Source organism: Leopardus geoffroyi, chromosome C1 (assembly GCF_018350155.1).
Source record: "Leopardus geoffroyi isolate Oge1 chromosome C1, O.geoffroyi_Oge1_pat1.0, whole genome shotgun sequence".
In the NCBI taxonomy this organism is placed as follows: domain Eukaryota; kingdom Metazoa; phylum Chordata; class Mammalia; order Carnivora; family Felidae; genus Leopardus; species Leopardus geoffroyi.
The window spans coordinates 166,183,166-166,200,693 of record NC_059328.1 but is presented as its reverse complement, the minus strand read 5'-3'; the positions used below and the strand labels follow the sequence as shown (position 1 = coordinate 166,200,693).

General features: G+C 38.3%; 1 protein-coding gene across 3 annotated transcripts in view; it reads left to right on the top strand.

Annotated features, from left to right (window-relative positions):
- The window catches only part of PDE11A (phosphodiesterase 11A), a 405,024-nt gene that overhangs the window by 193,599 nt on the left and 193,897 nt on the right, over positions 1 to 17,528 (top strand). For all 3 annotated transcript variants that reach the window (XR_006712991.1, XM_045480319.1, XM_045480318.1), the window contains exon 5: positions 6,014 to 6,078. Coding sequence is in view for 2 of the 3 variants with exons in the window: in XM_045480319.1 (XP_045336275.1) it covers positions 6,014 to 6,078 (65 nt within the window). In the remaining variant the exon portion in view is untranslated. The remainder of the gene's footprint in view (positions 1 to 6,013; positions 6,079 to 17,528) is intronic.

Sequence of the window (17,528 nt, the reverse complement as noted above, 5' to 3'; positions counted from 1 at the left end):
TGAAAGCTGTTACATTCATGGTTATGATTTATTATGGGGAAAGATACAGATTAAAATTAGCCAAAGGAGAGATGCATAGGCAGAGTCCAGGAAGGTTCTAGTGGAGCTTCTAGTTGTCCTCTCTCCATGGAGTCATGGATATCATTACCTTCTCTCGGTAATAATATGTGACAATGTACATCATGAAGTATTGCCAACCAGGATGGTGACCCAAGCCTTGGTATTCAGAGGTCTTTATTGGGGCTTAATCACCAAAACATATTTGACAACCTACATAACTGACCTCAGTCTCCATTCCCTTCAGAGGTGAGCTAATACCACATGACCCAAAGCGACCCCCCCCCCACTACCACCACTTTGTGTGGCTCAATTACATTGTTACTAACTGGCTGGTCTAAGGTGTCCAGGTAAACAGAGACACTTTTATAAAGGCTGGACATTCCAAGGGCTTAGCAGTTATCTCCCAGCAATTGAGGACAAAAGCGAGACGTTTCTTTGGGTAAGGTTAATTCTTTATTACACACGGTCAACACTATGGTTCATGAATCCAGTGTCTGCTTTGATCAGGATGCCACGGATTGGTTTATTGGGGGACACAACTAGTACTCTCCATGATATGGAGTGCTAAATTTGAAAGATAATCCTTGACTTTCCCTTTATTCATTAAACATGAATGTAGAAAATAAAACCAATACAATAAAATAAAACAAAATGTTTGACCCTGTCCTTCTTTATAGCATATGATTTATGTTGAAATAAAAAGTTTCAACATTTTAGAAAAAAGTGTTTCTTCCTTTTGGCAGCTTTAAAAAGTCCTATACATTTCAGGAGTTCAAACACGGACATTTCATCTAGAGGTATTTGTTTGTTTTAGCCATTCTCTTTGTCATTCTAGATCTCTAAGTTTTATAGCTTTAAAATTCCAGGATATTCTATTCCATTTCTTTTAAGCGCTATCTTTCAGTGGGCTTTTTTAAAAAAAACAACATTTTTTAAAGATCTTTATTCTCTTTTAATCTCTGAACATCCCCCAGGTTTGTTTTCTTAAGATGTGGAAAGCAGAAGTTCACTTCTTATTCCAGGAAGCACTAGTTTCGAGGAGCCCAGGGTAAATTAAGCTCCCTACTGTAAAGTAAACTCCATGCATGCAGAGCTTTTTTTGTTTTACTTTCCCACATGTGCCCCCAGTGCCTTGCTTTATTTGACACATACATATACTCGGTATGTATCTGTTGTGTCAAAGAACAGTTTTTAAAAAGTTAAAAACCTAACCCTTGCATAAATCTAAAGCAAGCATGTATCAAAGATTTATTTCACTCATTAAAGAGAGAAACCAAGTGAGATAGTAAAGTTAGCCCTAAAATAGGCACTGAAAAATTGCTGGGGTAAGATTATTAGGTTAGATTTCTAAAATGGTTACTATCATCCAGGACAATAAAATTGTAACTATGGGCTTTTCTACTGCACAGAAATCATTTGTATTTCTACCCGGAGAAAATTCATTCGTGTACTGTCAAGCTGTTCTTTGTGGCCTCAATGACTCCCTGAGTGCCTGCACTCACCCTGCTTGTTTTTAACTTTTACCTAGTTATTGCCCATTTCTGGGTGCCCATCCTCACCTTGTGTGTTTCAGTGGTAAGCCTCCTGATGACTTTCCCAATTTACCCCTTCCCTCCTCTCCATGTTGACCCAGTTACATTCAAATTATCCAAAGGCTTCCCAAGTGCCACAAGCTACTTTATCTCTGACTCCAATGAAGGCACGGACCCACGAGTCCTTGCTGTGTTCTTTCTCTGCATGCAGTGACCAAACTTTTAGCTTTGGGTGACTTTATGTGACCCTCTGAGCATACCACGCTCTCTAGGACCTGTGATAAACTCTTTAATTTCGCATGCCTTTCCAAGTATAATTTCTGTGGCTTTGTCAGAGTGATCCTTAATAATCCCACAAGGGGGACTTACTCCCCATTACAACCCAATTTGCATTGCTTCACTTTTTCAGAAATTAATATGTATCCTTTTAGAGTTGCAGAGTATTCTAATCAATAGTAAAAAGGGAGCCAAATGAAGTATTCCTAGTAATGTTGGAGAGTTTAATCTCATCTGTCAGGTCAGGGAATTAAAAGGTATCTCCTTTTTGATTTCCCAATGCAGAAACGGTTAATAGTTTATTGGTAATTTGATTGGTTGTATATTAGGCCAAGTATTTTACTTCAAGCTACTTTAAGTCTGTTTATTCAAATTCAGGCATTTAATAGATACTCAAAATATATTTATAGAATTGATAAATAAAGGCAGAGTTTATCTAACTATTCTGGCTCTGAAGGAGGCATGTCCAAATAATGTGGTGTTGCAATACCACTTTTTTTTTAATGTTTATTTATTTATTTTGAGAGAGAAATAGAGAAACAGAGAAAATAAGCACAGGAGGGGGAGAGGGAAGGAGAGACACTATGCCAAGCTGGCTCCACACTGTCAGTGCAGAGCCCCACATGGGGCTTGAACTCATGAAACGAACCATGAGATCATGACCTGAGCCAAAATCAAGAGTCAGATGCCTGACTGAGCCACCCAAGTACCCCCACAATACCACTTGCTCATGTTTACAAAAGCAGTGAGTAGTGGGGAGAGTGGGGCTGTAGAATCAGACTGATACAATTCAAATCCCAATTCTGCAGGGTATTGGTTATATGGTTTCCAGGAAACCACTTAACTTCTCTGAGCCTTAATTTCCTTTAAATAAAGTGAGGATAATAATATATACCTTACCAGTATGTTGTAAACATTGATACCTACATAAAGGATTGGTCATAATTGGGCAAATTGCCTCATACACATTTGCAGCAAAAAGGTAAAATATAGTTGTCTTAGTTCAGGCTGCTATAACAAATTATTATGGAATGGGTGGCTTAAAGAACAAACATGTATTTCTCACAGTGCTGGAAGCTGAGAAGTCCAAGATCAAGGTACTAGCAGATCTTGTGTCTGGTGAGGTCAGTTTTCTTGGTTTGTAGATGGCCACCTTCTCATAGTATTCTCACAGCAGAGAAAATGAGAAGAAGCAAGCTGTGTCTGCCTCTTCTTATAAAAGCACTAATGCCTATGAGGCTTCACCTGTTGACTTGATCACCTCCCAAAGTCCCCATCTCCAAATGCCATCACAGTGAGGATTAGGGCTTCAACCTGTGAATTTTAGGGGACACAAACATACAGTCCATAAACATGATAAAAATAGGACATGAATTTTCTATCATCTAACAAAATAACGGAAAGAAATCACATATGATGAGAGTCAAAGCAGAGACAGAGGACTAACTTCTCCTTTTAAAATCTGTGACAGTTTTCCATTAGGCAAACAGAAATGAAATGTCACTATTATTTACCTTATTATTGTTTGAACTTTAAAAATTATTTGGGGTATAGTTTGAGGGATTTATTATTTGGTGATAGGAAATAGTTTCTTTGTAGCTTGCTAACTTTTGAAACCCAAGAGTATTGCAACTGGATGGTGATTTCTAAGTGATTGGTTTCTGTTTAAGTCCTTAATTCAGATAAATGTTCTGGTTATTTTTGCAGTGTAACAAATAAACCCAGAATTTAGAGGCTTAAACCAATCATGTTATGCTCAAAGGTGCCATGGATCAGGAATCTGGAGAGGACATCACAAGGATGGCCTGCCTCTTTTCAGGTTGTCTGGGGCCACAGTTGGGAAAACATGGAGATCAGGGGTGACTTCATAGCAGGGAACTGAAATCATCTGGTTTATTCACTCATATGTCTTATTCCTAGGCTGGCATGACTTGAAGACTGGAGCTTCTTGCCAGAGCATCTATATCATACCTCTCTATGTGGTTTTTGGCTCCCTTTCAGCATAGTGGCCTTAGGGTAGCTGAACTTCTTACACGGTACCTCAGGCCTCCCGGCCTAAGTATTCCATCAGATAATGCAGAAGCCATATTGGCTTTTATGATAGTCTTAGAGAGCACACCACATCCATTCTATATACTCTAGTGGTCAAAGTGGTCAGAAGCCCACTTAGATTCAAGGGGAAAGAACATAGACCCTACCACTTGGTTAAGAGGGTGGCAGGGTCATATCGTAGCAGAGTGTGGGATAAAAGGTATTGTCGTGGCCATCTTTAGAAAATAAAATTGGTCACAGTGAATAATTTTGTAGAGGCCCAATTCACATTGGTATATGAAAAGAAATGTGTTCTGTAGTTATCAAGGGTATTTGCTTGTAGTTGTTCTATTGTCACTGCCCTACATTCAATGAATCACACACAATTTTCTTTGTGATGGGCTTTCCTTTTATCTTTTCCCTAATGTTGCATTTTCTTAGTTTGGGTTCATTACTTCACTGATAAAGCTATTTTAATATTTAATCTATTCCAAGTTTCCAAATCATTTTCTCAGGTGCCCATCAATTCCTCATAAGTGGCTAATTTAAAAGGCCTTTGAAGCATGACTGCATCTAGCTAAGGCAAGTCTAAATGTCAACCTTGGAAGCATCCAGTGACATTCAGATGACTCCTCTCAGTGTAAGAGACTCATTTTTCTATCACGTGGTATAGCTTGTCAAAAGAGGGCCAGAAATGGTGCTTTTCCCACCCAAAATTTTTAGTGCTGTTGAAAGAGCTGGCACTCTAGAATCACGCAGACTTGCTTTAATCCCAGGTGCCCCAGGTAGTTGTGTGAAATTCAGAAAGTTTCTTAAAAATTATGGGGAGGTTTCCTCCTCTATATACTGACGATAAAAGTCTCTGCTTTCTAGAATCGTAATAAGGAACTTAAATAGTCCAAGAAGTTTCTGATGTACAGCCTGGTTTATAGTAAGAACTCAATAGTAGCTAATAATAAGAAAAACTACCTTTACTTTTTCTGTGTTCATAATTTTCTTTCAATGTAATAAGTCTTGACCAGGTTCTTGCACTGAGTATGCCAATTTCACGAGACAGGTGAAGGAGGAAGTGTCCACACTAGGAAAGATCTTTGAAGAGGATAGCTTTCTCTTCTTTAGCCTTGGAGCAGAGGTGGTGGGGGTTGGTGGCAACAAAATGTTCACCTGAGAACAATGGTAAACCAGGGAAGGCAACTTTGGGAGCCTGGGGTTGATGGAGGCCATCCTTTTCGAGTGGTATTTTGTCTCCTCTTTCTTCTCTATGGATAGTGATTGGATTGTTCAAAGGGCAATAAATATTTTTTAATGTTTTCAATTGAGATATCCCTTGGCAGGACTGCCACAAGATAGTATACACCTCATTGTAAAAATATATACATAGTAGGGGTGCCTGAAGGCTCAGTCCGTTAAGTGTTCAACTTTAGCTCAGGTCATGATCTCACAGTTCACGAGTTCAAGCCCTGCATTGGGCTCTGTGCTGACAGCTCAGAGCCTGGATCCTGCTTTAGATTCTGTGTGTGTGTGTCTCTCTCTCTGCCTCTACCCCACTTGTTCTCTCTCTCTCAAAAATAAATTTAAAAAAAATATGCATACATATAATTTTTTCCCTTATGTTCATTTGTTTTGTTTCTTAAATTCCACATATGATTGGGAAGAAAAAAAGAGGAAAACCAAGAACAGACTCTTAACTACAGAGAACAAATTGATGGTTACCAGAAGGGAGGTGGCAGAGGGGTGGGGGTTAAACAGGTTATGGGAATTAAAGAGTGCATTTGTGTTTGGTGTTTATATGGAAGTTTTGAATAAATTCTACACCTGAAACTAATACTACACTATATGCTAACTAACTGGAATTTAGATAAAAACTTGATAAAACAGATACACATATTTAGTAAATTGTATAAAACTTTGTCAATGTAAGCCATGTTAGACATAAAATACAAAATGTAAGATAGAATTTTGTTCTTCTGTCCCTTGGGATTTCTCTACTTAAAATTGCTCTTTAATCTCCAATTATTGTAATCATCATTATAAAGATGAAGACTGCTTATTGAATTATTTTAAGCTGTAAGAAAGCTTTAATTGACTTGGATTTATGTCTTTTTGTGTGGCAGGTGGTGAAGTTTACCAAATCCTTTGAACTGATGTCCCCAAAGTGCAGCGCTGATGCTGAGAACAGGTAGGGCTTGTGAGTTTCAGGTTTGTCTTTTGCCCCTGGTCTTAGGTCCTTGGTGTTGGCAGCATTGTGTAATCCTGTGAGGATAGGAGTTCTTTCTTTAGATCAGCAAATGCAGCCAAATATCATCACTCTTCTATATTTCATGGCTTAAATAAAAACTGTTGCCTATGTATGTCAACTATTCTTCAATAGTAAAAATTTTTAAGAAACTATAGCTGAAAAATACATGTGTATACACTGCAGTATAAAACTGCAAACAAATGAAGTCAAGTTTTAGATATTTCCTAATTACAAAGGCAGCCTAATTTTCTGCTTTATTCTGGCCCTTTGCTTCTCTCCTTCCCTTTTGTTTGCTTATATTTGGCCAATAATATACCCTTAGGAGAGTGAATCCCGTAATTCATTTTTGTTCCCATTGGTATCTCTGAGGTAAAAGTGAGGGGTGGGGACAGTCAGTGAATTTCTGTTAGCTTCGAACTGCCCTGAACACTAGTTGGGCTGCTATAAAAGAGGATTCTGTTTACTTTGGTCACTTCTAGAAGAAGGGCTAAACAATAGTGAAATTGACCAAAATGCAGAAATGTGGAGAAAGACAAGTAAAGCATTTATATGACAGCATGATGATGATAATGATGATGTTAATACTGATACCAATGCTATGTGCATCACTGAATCACTTCCATTCACTGAGTACTAAGTATGCCATGTTCTATCTAAAAGTTTTATATGCATTTAATCCCCCAAAATAATCCTATGAAGTCAGCATCATTACTCCTGCATGACAGAGGAGAAAACTAAGGTTCAGCAAGTTTAAGTGACTTATTAAAGGTTCTGTAGGCAATAAGTGGTAGCCACATCCAAGGACAAGGTCACCTAGATAAACCTCTCCTAGCCTCTGAACTTTAACCCCATTGCCACACATAATTTACTGCCTGGTACTTAATCTCATATAGTGAATGTCTGTTGGGTTAATGTTTCCCAAATCTGGCTGATCAGTCAGAATGAAGCTTGGAGAACTTGATAAAAACAATTCTCAGAACCCTCACTGAGAGATTTGATTCAATATGTCACAATTGAAGTCCTAAAGATCTTTAGATGTATTCAAAAGGTTCCCTGGGTACTACCTGCTTCAAGATGTAATATTCAAGGGTAATTTGATTTTATGTATCTATTATTGCCTTAAGTTTGGGAAATAGAAATCAGTACATTAAAATCGACACTTCATTTAGTTACTTTAATTTTTATTCAGTGCATGAAATTTAAAAGAGGTCTTTGCTACATACTATATAATTCCATTTATAGGGCGCTCTTGAAAAGGCAATATTATAGAAACAAAGCAGACCAGTAGTTTCCAAGAGCTGGAGATGGAGAGAGGGGTTTACTACAAAGGGACAGAGGGGAATTTGGGGATGTGATGGAATTATTCTATATCTTGCTGTGGTGGTGGATTATAACTGCATTCATCAAAACTTGTAGAACTATACACTTAATTTTACTGTCTGTAAACTACACCTTAAAAAGGGGGAAAGGGGGCCTTTTGTAATAGGTTTTTGTTCTCATGAAAACATATTTATGTCTGCATCTATATCTCATGTCATCTAATCTACATCTTAAAAAGAGAGTTATTAATGGTGTACTGAGCAGTTTTCTTTCTTTTTTTTTTTAATTTTTAACGTTAATTTATTATTGAGAGACAGAGAGAGACAGAGCAGGGAAGAGGAAGAGAGAGAGGGAGACACAGAATCTAAAGCAGGCTGAGCTGTCAGCACAGAGCCCCCAACACGTGGCTCCAACTCACAAACCGTGAGATCATGACCTGAGCCAAAGTCGAACGCTTAACCTACTGAGCCACCCAGGCGCCCCTGAGCAGTTTTCTTAAAATTTTCATGTAAAATAACATGAAATACATTAGAAAAAAAATGTGTATTCATACTTACTCCTTTAGCTAGTAATGGCCTCATTAAATTCTCCCTCATATATATACCGGAGGGTGTGGGGGAGGTTTATGGAGTTATTAAAACACAAGCTTTGAAATCCTAGTGCTTCGATGTTGTTCTTTTTTATGCTACTGAATGTGTCCTCTTGGCCACTGCAGAGTTAAATATTTCTGATCTTCTGATTATTTTTAATGCTGAAAGAATTTCCATGTCAAAATGAAATGACCCAAGGCCCAGACTGCCCTTGGCTAACTTTCTGATAATAAAGAAAGAAAGAAGTGGAGAAAGAAAGGTCAGATTTTCTTTAAAAAGACATTTGAAAAGTGCCTTTGAACTTTGACATTATGAAATAGTACTCTCCATCATTCTATTTGTGGCCTTTAAATTACTGTAGAATCTTCATTTATCTCTGAAGACCTTTTCTGCATTGTCTAGTAATTTCCCTCTTGTAGATGTGGGATCCTTCGGTCATTTATTGGAAGTTAAAGGTATAAAGACAAGTGGTTCTAGCATTTACTTTGCCAGAGGCTGTAGAAGAGTCATTGAAACAGGCTATGAGTCTACAAATCACAGCCTGCTCTCAATACGTTGTAAATCTTTCCTTTAACCTTTCATCACTTAACGTCTTCACTATAGATAATGTCCATTAGACACCTTAGTCCTCTGGACATCATTCAGAGTTATAATAGAATAACTTTTGAAGATAATGTCTATGACACAATGCAACAGTGTTTCAGGATACTTGTTTAATTCTGATGAATTCTGGCTTAAGGCTTGCTGATTTTTATAGACAGTCCTTGATGACTTCTTTTAAAAACCAATTTTGTTGCTGCTCATCATTTTTACATATTGCCCTGAAGGGCTACCTCCTTTGTCATGGCCCCACTCCTCTATGTCTTCATGTAACTAATACCAAGTAGTTTGAGTTAGAAATGATTTGATCCATTTCTCTCCATGAGGCATGTACCTCGTCTAGGGGCATCCTTGACAACTCCTCCAGTGATAAAATTCACACTCTGTCACCTTGAGCTTTTTAAGCTTATTGAGATTTCTTTTTTTTTTTTTTAAGTTTATATATTTATTTTGAGAGAGAGAGTACAAGTAAGGAAGGGGCAGAGAGAGAGGTGGGGGGAGAGAGAGAATTCAAAGCAGGTTCCATGCTCCATGCTGAGTCTGCACCATGAGATCATGACCTGAGCCAAAATCAAGAGTCAGATGTTCAACTGACTGAGCCACCCAGGTGCCCCCCACTGATAGATTTTTTTTTTAATTTTATTGATTGATTGATTGATTGATTGATAGAGATTTCTAATTGTTACAAAGGCACTTTGCATTCCTGTAATTTCTACCCATGTGTCCTAAATTTGTCCATTAGAGATAGTTCTTCTTTCACTAGTTTTATTTCTTCATTCAGTAGCCATATGTTGAATACCTACCCTGTGGTGGGAACTCAGATAGGTAGTGGGGCTACAGGAGTTTTTTAAAAACCAGCAGTCTCTGCCTTCAAGGATCTCAAGGCCAATGAATGGGTGTAAGAGTAGCTTAAGAATTTAATATAGCCATAAATAGATTTCATCAGGCCTCCATACCATAGCTGTAAATAGAGTCACATTAACAGTGATAATTTTTACTTGGCTGCTTGGTCATTTCTCCCTTGAGTGTAAGACCCAGCCCCTTGCAAAAGCCACTCTTGAAGTAGTTCTGGAAGTCCCCAAGATTTAAACAAACAAAAACAAAACAATTTATTGCATCATTTTCCCAAGTGTCCACTCCTAAATAGACATAACAGAGCAGCATCTTCTGGGCAGGGGCTTCCTTGCCCACTCCAGAATTCATTGCACTGTCTCAGATGCACCAGTGGCCTTTTCAAACCTGAGCAAATCTGGGTAATGAGTGTAGAAGTGGGAAGAGGGCTCACTTTCCCTACCATGTGTTATAGTTTGTGGTTTGGCTCCAAACAGTCTTGCATGTACCTCATTTTTTCCAAATCTTTCAGTTACTAAAGCTTTTGTGTGTAGCCCTTATTTCTCCATAGGACTTGGACTTAGTCCATGGGGCCAGGTTTAGGAATTGGAACCCAGATTGAGGGCCAGCCACTAAGTTGCTCTCTTGGTTTCCCCACCTTTCTTCCATGTTGGCCACCAGGTTTAGATGCTCAAAACCTCCCCCTCACAGTCCCTTTCTCTCTGTGCACATTATTTTGTGCAAATAAATGCATTTTCATATGCAGATATTTCAGTTTAGGTTCTTATGTTCTACTATCAAGTAGACTTGGTGACTGCAAAGCAATTCAATACTTTCTTTTTTTTTTTTTTTTTAATTTTTTTTTTTCAACTTTTATTTATTTTTGGGACAGAGAGAGACAGAGCATGAACGGGGGAGGGGCAGAGAGAGAGGGAGACACAGAATCGGAAACAGGCTCCAGGCTCTGAGCCATCAGCCCAGAGCCTGACGCGGGGCTCGAACTCACGGACCGCGAGATCGTGACCTGGCTGAAGTCGGACGCCTAACCGACTGCGCCACCCAGGCGCCCCAATTCAATACTTTCTGTAAAAGGTTTGTGCAAGGTGGCATTTTAATATAGAGGAGGGACACCCAACTCATCTGGGTAAAAATGGAAGCTGATATTCAGGGAAAGTTCTTGGATGTGGTGAATCTTCAATTAGGTCCTGTAGGGTAATGGAAAGTTAGTGACACAACTAACTTCCAGGAGGAGGAAACATTGTAAACAAAAGCACAGGATCTTTAATTTGGGCTGTGAGCTGTTGTCCTAAAGGTCATCATAATTGATGGTGATGGCCCTTAACTCCTTGTAAGGGCCTCCAGCTGCCCAGAATGCCATCTGTTTGGGGCAAGAGTCTTATCAGATCCTTCTGAAATGCTCAAACCCTTTTACTTGGCCTGGAGATTGGCTACATGCTTACTCATAGGGGAGTAATCACAGACAGTGACATTGAGATTTGTGTCTTGAAAAATCATCTGGGCAGTAGAGTGGATGAAGGACTAGAGGAATGGTAAACTAAAGCCACCAGGGGATTACATCTACTACCTCACCACAGTGGCAATGGTTCAGTACTGGAAGACTATCATGGATCTGCTGCCCTTATCTTTTCCATGTTAGAAATTGCTAATCTTAGACAGTTTTTATATTTCATGGTCCCCAGACTCTTTGCCACCCTTTTTATTCTCCCGTGTATGTGCCCCAGCTTGCCAGAGTCCTTCTTAACATGTTGTTTCCCAGAATGGGACATGACTTTCCAGTTTTTTCCAGAATCAGAACAGATCAGAAAGAGATATGTACCTGGCTTTTTCACAATACAATACTGTTAATGCATTGATTATTTCCAATCACTGATGTTGTCAATGCTGACTTAAAAAAAAAAAAAAAAAGATCCTATCTGATCCATTCGATGCTCCTCTTCCTCAGATCTCACTATTAGAACCTTTCCTATGAAGCCTAATTTAAGAATATTTAGTGAATCAGCCTGAATAAACTTTCTTGGATCTCTTATCCAACCTTTAAAAACCTCTTTTCTATCCTCAGTGGGAACACGTAGTGTGAATGATCATGTGTACCATAAAAATAGAAAAAGAGGGGTGCCTGGGAGGCTCATTCGACTAAGCATCCGACTCTTGGTTTCAGCTTAGGTCATGATCTCATGGCTTTGTGAGTTCGAGCCCTGCAATTGAGCTCTGTGTTGGCAGCAGAGAGCCTGCTAGGGATTCTCTCTCTCTCTCTCTCTCTCTCTCTCTCTCTCTCTCTCTCCCCTCCCCTCACTCGCGCTGTTTCTGTCTCTCTCAAAATAAATAAAAAAGAAATGGAAAAGAACATTTATGGTCATCTTAACAAATTTGTATTTAGTTTGAAATATATTTGGCTGGATCCTGTTGATGTTTTCCTAGGTATAAATATGGATGTTGCATTGGAAATTGCACTTTCACAGCTATGCTACTTAAGGTATTTAAAAAACCCAAAAAGCCAATGTCTAAAATTTCTAGAAGGTAACAACTGACTACAAGGGAATTTTTCACATTTAATGGAGTATAGTGGAAATATTGTTATTTAAAACCGAAGCTCTGTAGCCACTTTTGCCTTCTGAGAATAGGGGAGTTGAGGGGACAAAATGTATTTTAGTGGGAAGCAATCCTTTTTTTTTTCAATTTAATCTTTATGCTGTATTTTTTCATTTGTTGTGACTGGAAGGAGAGAAGAAAAATAAAGCTAGAAGTCTCGGAACAGCTAAAGGGCAAGATCTTTGGTTTAAGGAGCCTTTCAGCATTGCAGGTCAGCCTGGAGAGTGGAGAGCTAAAATGTTCTGTTTGAAAAGATGAGGACAAATGGCAGGCAGAATAATGGCTCCACAAAGATATCCAGTTCCTAATCCATGGAACCTGTGGATATTACACAGCTAAATGGATTTTGCAAGTCTGATTAAGACTCTTGAGATGGGGAGAATTATCCTGGATTATCTGAATGGCCCAGTGTGATCCAAAGGGTCCTTATAAATGGAGGAGATGTGAAAACAGAAGCAGAGGTCAGAGTGATGTGGTCTGAGAAAGACTTGACCTGCCATTGCTGGCTTTGAAGATGAGACATGGAGGATGTGGGCAAGGTGTATAGTTGGAAAAGGCAAGAAAATGGATTCTCCCCTAGAGAATGGTACAAATTGTAGGATAATAACTTTGTGCTATTTAAGGCACTTAAGTTTGTGGGAATGTGTTATAACATCGATAGGAAACCAATATAGAGGGTTGAATTTAAAGAGAGTCCAAGAAGAAGAAATTTCAGGAAAAAAATGAAGGAGTAAGGAGAGGCGAACCATGTCTTCAAGAATTAGGGAGACTGAGAAACATGGGCAGAGGCTGAAACTTGTGGGGAAAACATGGCCAGTGAGGAATTCCCAAGTATGGGACAGGTAAAAGATTTGTCTATATGTTGTGCTCATTTTTAAAATATTACACCCACTTTGTCCTTTGCTTACTGTCTTCAGTTGTTACTGGAACTCTGGTGTCTAATCCAAAGTCTCTTATGTTCAGTCACTCTTACCCTACAAAATTAAAAAGTTATACTTTTATAGACCACTTCTGAATATGTAAAGATAGAAAAAATAAGAGATCTTTGAACACTCAGAAATATTTAAGGTTAGAAATTTGCTCTCTTTTAAATGTTATTTCAGTAAAACTTGTTTCCCTAATGCAATGGGTTGAATAGTGTTGCCTCAAAATTAGTGTCCATCTGGAACCTTAGAATGGGTTGATTAAGGATCTTGAAGTGGAATTTTTCTGGATATGGGGTGGGCAGTAAATCCAATGACTGATGAAGACATAAAGGGACAAAGGAGAGAAATCCATGTGAAGACAGAAGCTGAGACTGGAATGATATATACAAGTCTAGGAACACTTGTTCCTGGACAAAGCAAGGAAAGATTCTCCCCTTGAGCCTTTGGAGGGAAGATGACCCTGCCAATACCTTGATTTGGGTCTTCTGGCCTCCAGAATTGTGAGAGAATAAACTTCTGTTGGAAACCATCAAGTTTGTAACAATCTGTTATGGCAGCCCTAGGACACTAATACACTCATTAAATGAGGAAGATGAAATAATGGCTAGTAAATGTCTCTTCTAGTAACGAAGTTCTGGGAGGCTATGAGTCTATGAATCAACTGTTGTGCATTATAGTGATTTTTTTTTTATCAATTAAGGAAAGAGAACTAACTTATTGAAAGACTCATATGTCACATTTGTGTTGTTTAAGTTAATTTCATGAATGCCCAGTGAATTAGACTTTATTGTTCTCATTTTACAAATGAGGAACCTAAGGCTCAGAGAGGTTAAGTAATTTGCACACATTTGCAGGTTACTAAGTGTTGGATTTTTTAGTGTGAGAGTAATGCTACTGGCAGTGCTCCCTGCCTTCCTGCAGGCTTCTGTCTGGAAGAAATTCTCTTGGCCATCTAATGCTCACTCTACTAAGACCAAGGCCCTAATTGGGTTTAGATGTTGTTTAATATATCTTTAACAAGATTATACTATGATCTGGCATTGAAATAAACAGTTACTGTTTCAAAGAAAAACAAGGAAACAAGAAATGGAGTGTAAATTTGATATTAGTGATGAAAATGTTTATTGTTGGGAAACTGGACACAAGTCTAGATGTTCTTGCAAAGCAACAACTGAAGAAACTCATAAGGAGGTGAAGTGAAGCTATGTTTTGTTACTGAAATGCATACTGAAGGATCACTTATCAATGCCAAGTCATGCAACTGAAGACAAGAAAAATTGCCAAAGCATTCACAATAAATTAATACATTAAGAGGCTGGCGTAACCAACTTCATGAATCATGCGAGGCTGTTCTTTATTAAAAGCTTGCAATGTTTTGGAAGCTGTTGAATTTCCAGGGACAAGCGATTCAATTAAAGAAAAAAGGAAACTATGAACTTAGTCAAATAGAAGATGCTAAGAAAATCCCTGTGTCGTTTGACATGCCTGTCAATGCCAACAGTGCTAAAATAATCAACATCAAGAACATAGATTACAGGGGTGCCTGGGTGGCCCTGTTGGTTAAGCATCCAACCCTTGATTTAGGCTGAGGTCATAATCTCATGGTTTGTGAGATTGAGCCCCACGTCAGGCTGTGTGCTGAGAATACAGAGCCTACTTAAGATTCTCTCTCTTTCCCTCTCTCTCTGCCCTTCCCCCACTCATTCTCTCTCTCTCTCTCTCTCTCTCTCTCACTCTCTCTTTCTCTCTGCCTCTATCTCTCTGTTTCTCTCTCTGTCTCTCTCTCAAAATAAATAAAAAACTGTTTTTTAAAAAAGTATATATATTACAAAATATAGCATTTCAACATGATGCCATATGTAATGTCAAATGGTTAAAACTTGCCACCATATTTAATTTTAAACAATAAAATCAAACTAAATGTGGGAAACAGAATTCCCGGGCCCTCACCTTCAGTTGTCATATCCATAAATATGTTACATTACATGGCCAAAGAAACTTGCATTTGTAATCAATTGACATTAAAATGGGGAGCTTATTCTGGATTATCTAGGTGGCCCAGTCTCCTCATGCTTGTGAGCTCTTAAAAACTTAAGAGCTTTCTCCCAGTTGAGGACAGAAAGGGAAGTCAGAGAGATGTAGCAGATAGGGAAAGTCAGAGGTTTAAAGCACAAGTAGGGGTTGACACATATTGCTGGCTTAATTATAGAAGGGGCCATATGGCAGCTGAGCTGATGAATGAGCAACGTACAGCCATGTACAATAGAAGACCAGGAGCCCAAATAACCTTCCAAGTTATGTTAGGTCTTGATGCAGTTTTATTTTTTAATTTAATTTAATTTATTTTTTTTAAATTTATTTATTTATCTTGAGAGAGACAGAGAGAGGGAGAGAGAGAATCCCAAGCATGCTCTGCACTGTCAGTGCAGAGCCCAATGTGGGGCTCAGACTCACGAACCATGAGATCATGCATGACCTGAGCCAAAACCTAGAGTCAGACATTTAACTGACTGAGCCACCCAGGTGCCCCTTGATGCTGTTTTAGACGTGTGGGCGCACAGTTAAAGAAGTGCTGGTGGTATGGCTGGACAACAACAACCCCTTAAAATTTCTGTCTACAAACCAACTAGAGATCACTTCAGGAAAGAATATCAGTCTGATTTGGCTAAAAACTTTTCCAGGGACACTTCTTACTAAGTTCAATAGAACAGCAGCAGCAAAACTTGTAGGAGGGTGCTGGCAGTTTGGAAGAGAGTCCTGGAGATAGTGGTAGAGCACTCTTCTAGTAGATGCTGCATCCTCAGTATCCTGATAGCTCAGAGGATGATAACTGCAAACATCGATGACTCCATATTGAAAAGTGATTCAGAAGAGTGACACTGAGTTTGAAGAAATTTTAGAAATGTCTTAGGCAATTTATTTTGCTTACAAATTTTCCTTTTATACATAATCAATTTGTATAGTTTAAATTTTCCTTCACAAATGGTATATGATAAAATGTATGTCTAATCTGAAATAATTTTAAAATAAGGTTCAAATATTGTAAGTGATAAGAACAAATTGCCTCAGCATTTTTTTTTCTCTTTTTTCGCTGTTCAAAAATAATAGTGCATGTTACATTCCATGGTATTGTAGAGTCCATGAAATAATATGACCCTTCCACACATTGTTTCTCCTGTGGCTTTTCCGCCTGTTAGCTCATTTACACCTTCCTTCCCCTGAGGGTACATATATCTCAACTTTGAGAAGCACCTTAGGGGACCTTTAGGGTTTCTTTCAGTTTTTAGATTGGACAGCCCTATGATTCTTCTCAAAGTTAGTTTTCTGCATTGCATTTTTTAGGTCAGAATGTTGAAACTTATGTTTCAATGCCTTATTGATTTTTTTTCCTTTCCTTGCAATTCTGTGTGGAATCTAGTTTTGCAAACAAATTACTCTTTCCAGCAGTGGTTTGTAACCATTCCCCATCTCTCTGTAAGTCTTTCCTTTAGGCTTCCAGCCCCTATGGCCCAAATTTGGGCATTTTTTAAAGGGGAACGGACTTCTATGATATGTGACTGTAATGAGACAAAAGTACCAGATGAGCTCTCAGATTGCTTCATGAGTCTGTAAATAAGATTCCCAGAGATGTTCTTTACTTTTGTCCAGCAACAATGGAATATTCAGGAATAAATGTGGAATAGACCATATTAGCCTGGAGAGACTAAAGAATGATGAGGGAAGATTTTGTTTATTCACTTTATTGTGATTATACCCTGCAATCATATTGTACATGTTATAACCCTGAGATGTACTTGGCCCAGGCAAGATGATCTCTAGCACCTAACCAGATTATGAATATGATTCTGGGCTTATGCTTCCAGAAAGTATGATGTAAGTCACCTTCATTTGGACATTTGCCACTCAGCCCTGATGAGCCATTTGGGAATCAGAAATTCTGTCCCTACCTTGGAGAAAGTTGCTAAATGTCTTCACCATGAATCCTAACTGTGTGAGTTTCTTTGGGTATCCTTTATATGGTGACTTTCAACTTTTTTTGACAACAAAAGATAGTCAGATCTGCTTACTGTATATAAATATACACAAAAAAATGCACACATGCTAATTAAAAGCAAGTTTTATGAAACTATACTTACCTTTACTATGTATGTATATTCTGATATATTCTATTCTTTAAAAAACAAAAAACAAAAAAACTGCTGTCCTAATGTACAAAATTAATTTCATGATTCACTACTTTGTTGTGACCCACAGTTTGAAAAACAGTTTTAGACTCATAAGCCTTGTCTGATTTATACATGTAGTGTGTGTGGCCTCAGTCAATGCCTATATTTGTTACTTTTTAATATGGTGGTTGTATGAAATATATTTCCCAAACATTCCAAAACTTTTTCACTCAAATATATGTTGTGCTTCAAATTTGGCACCTTGGGGAGTGTTATGTTTGTGTAAGTTTTTTATACCACTATTTAGGGCAAGTGAATGAAATGTGTTACATAATCTGTTGATAAGG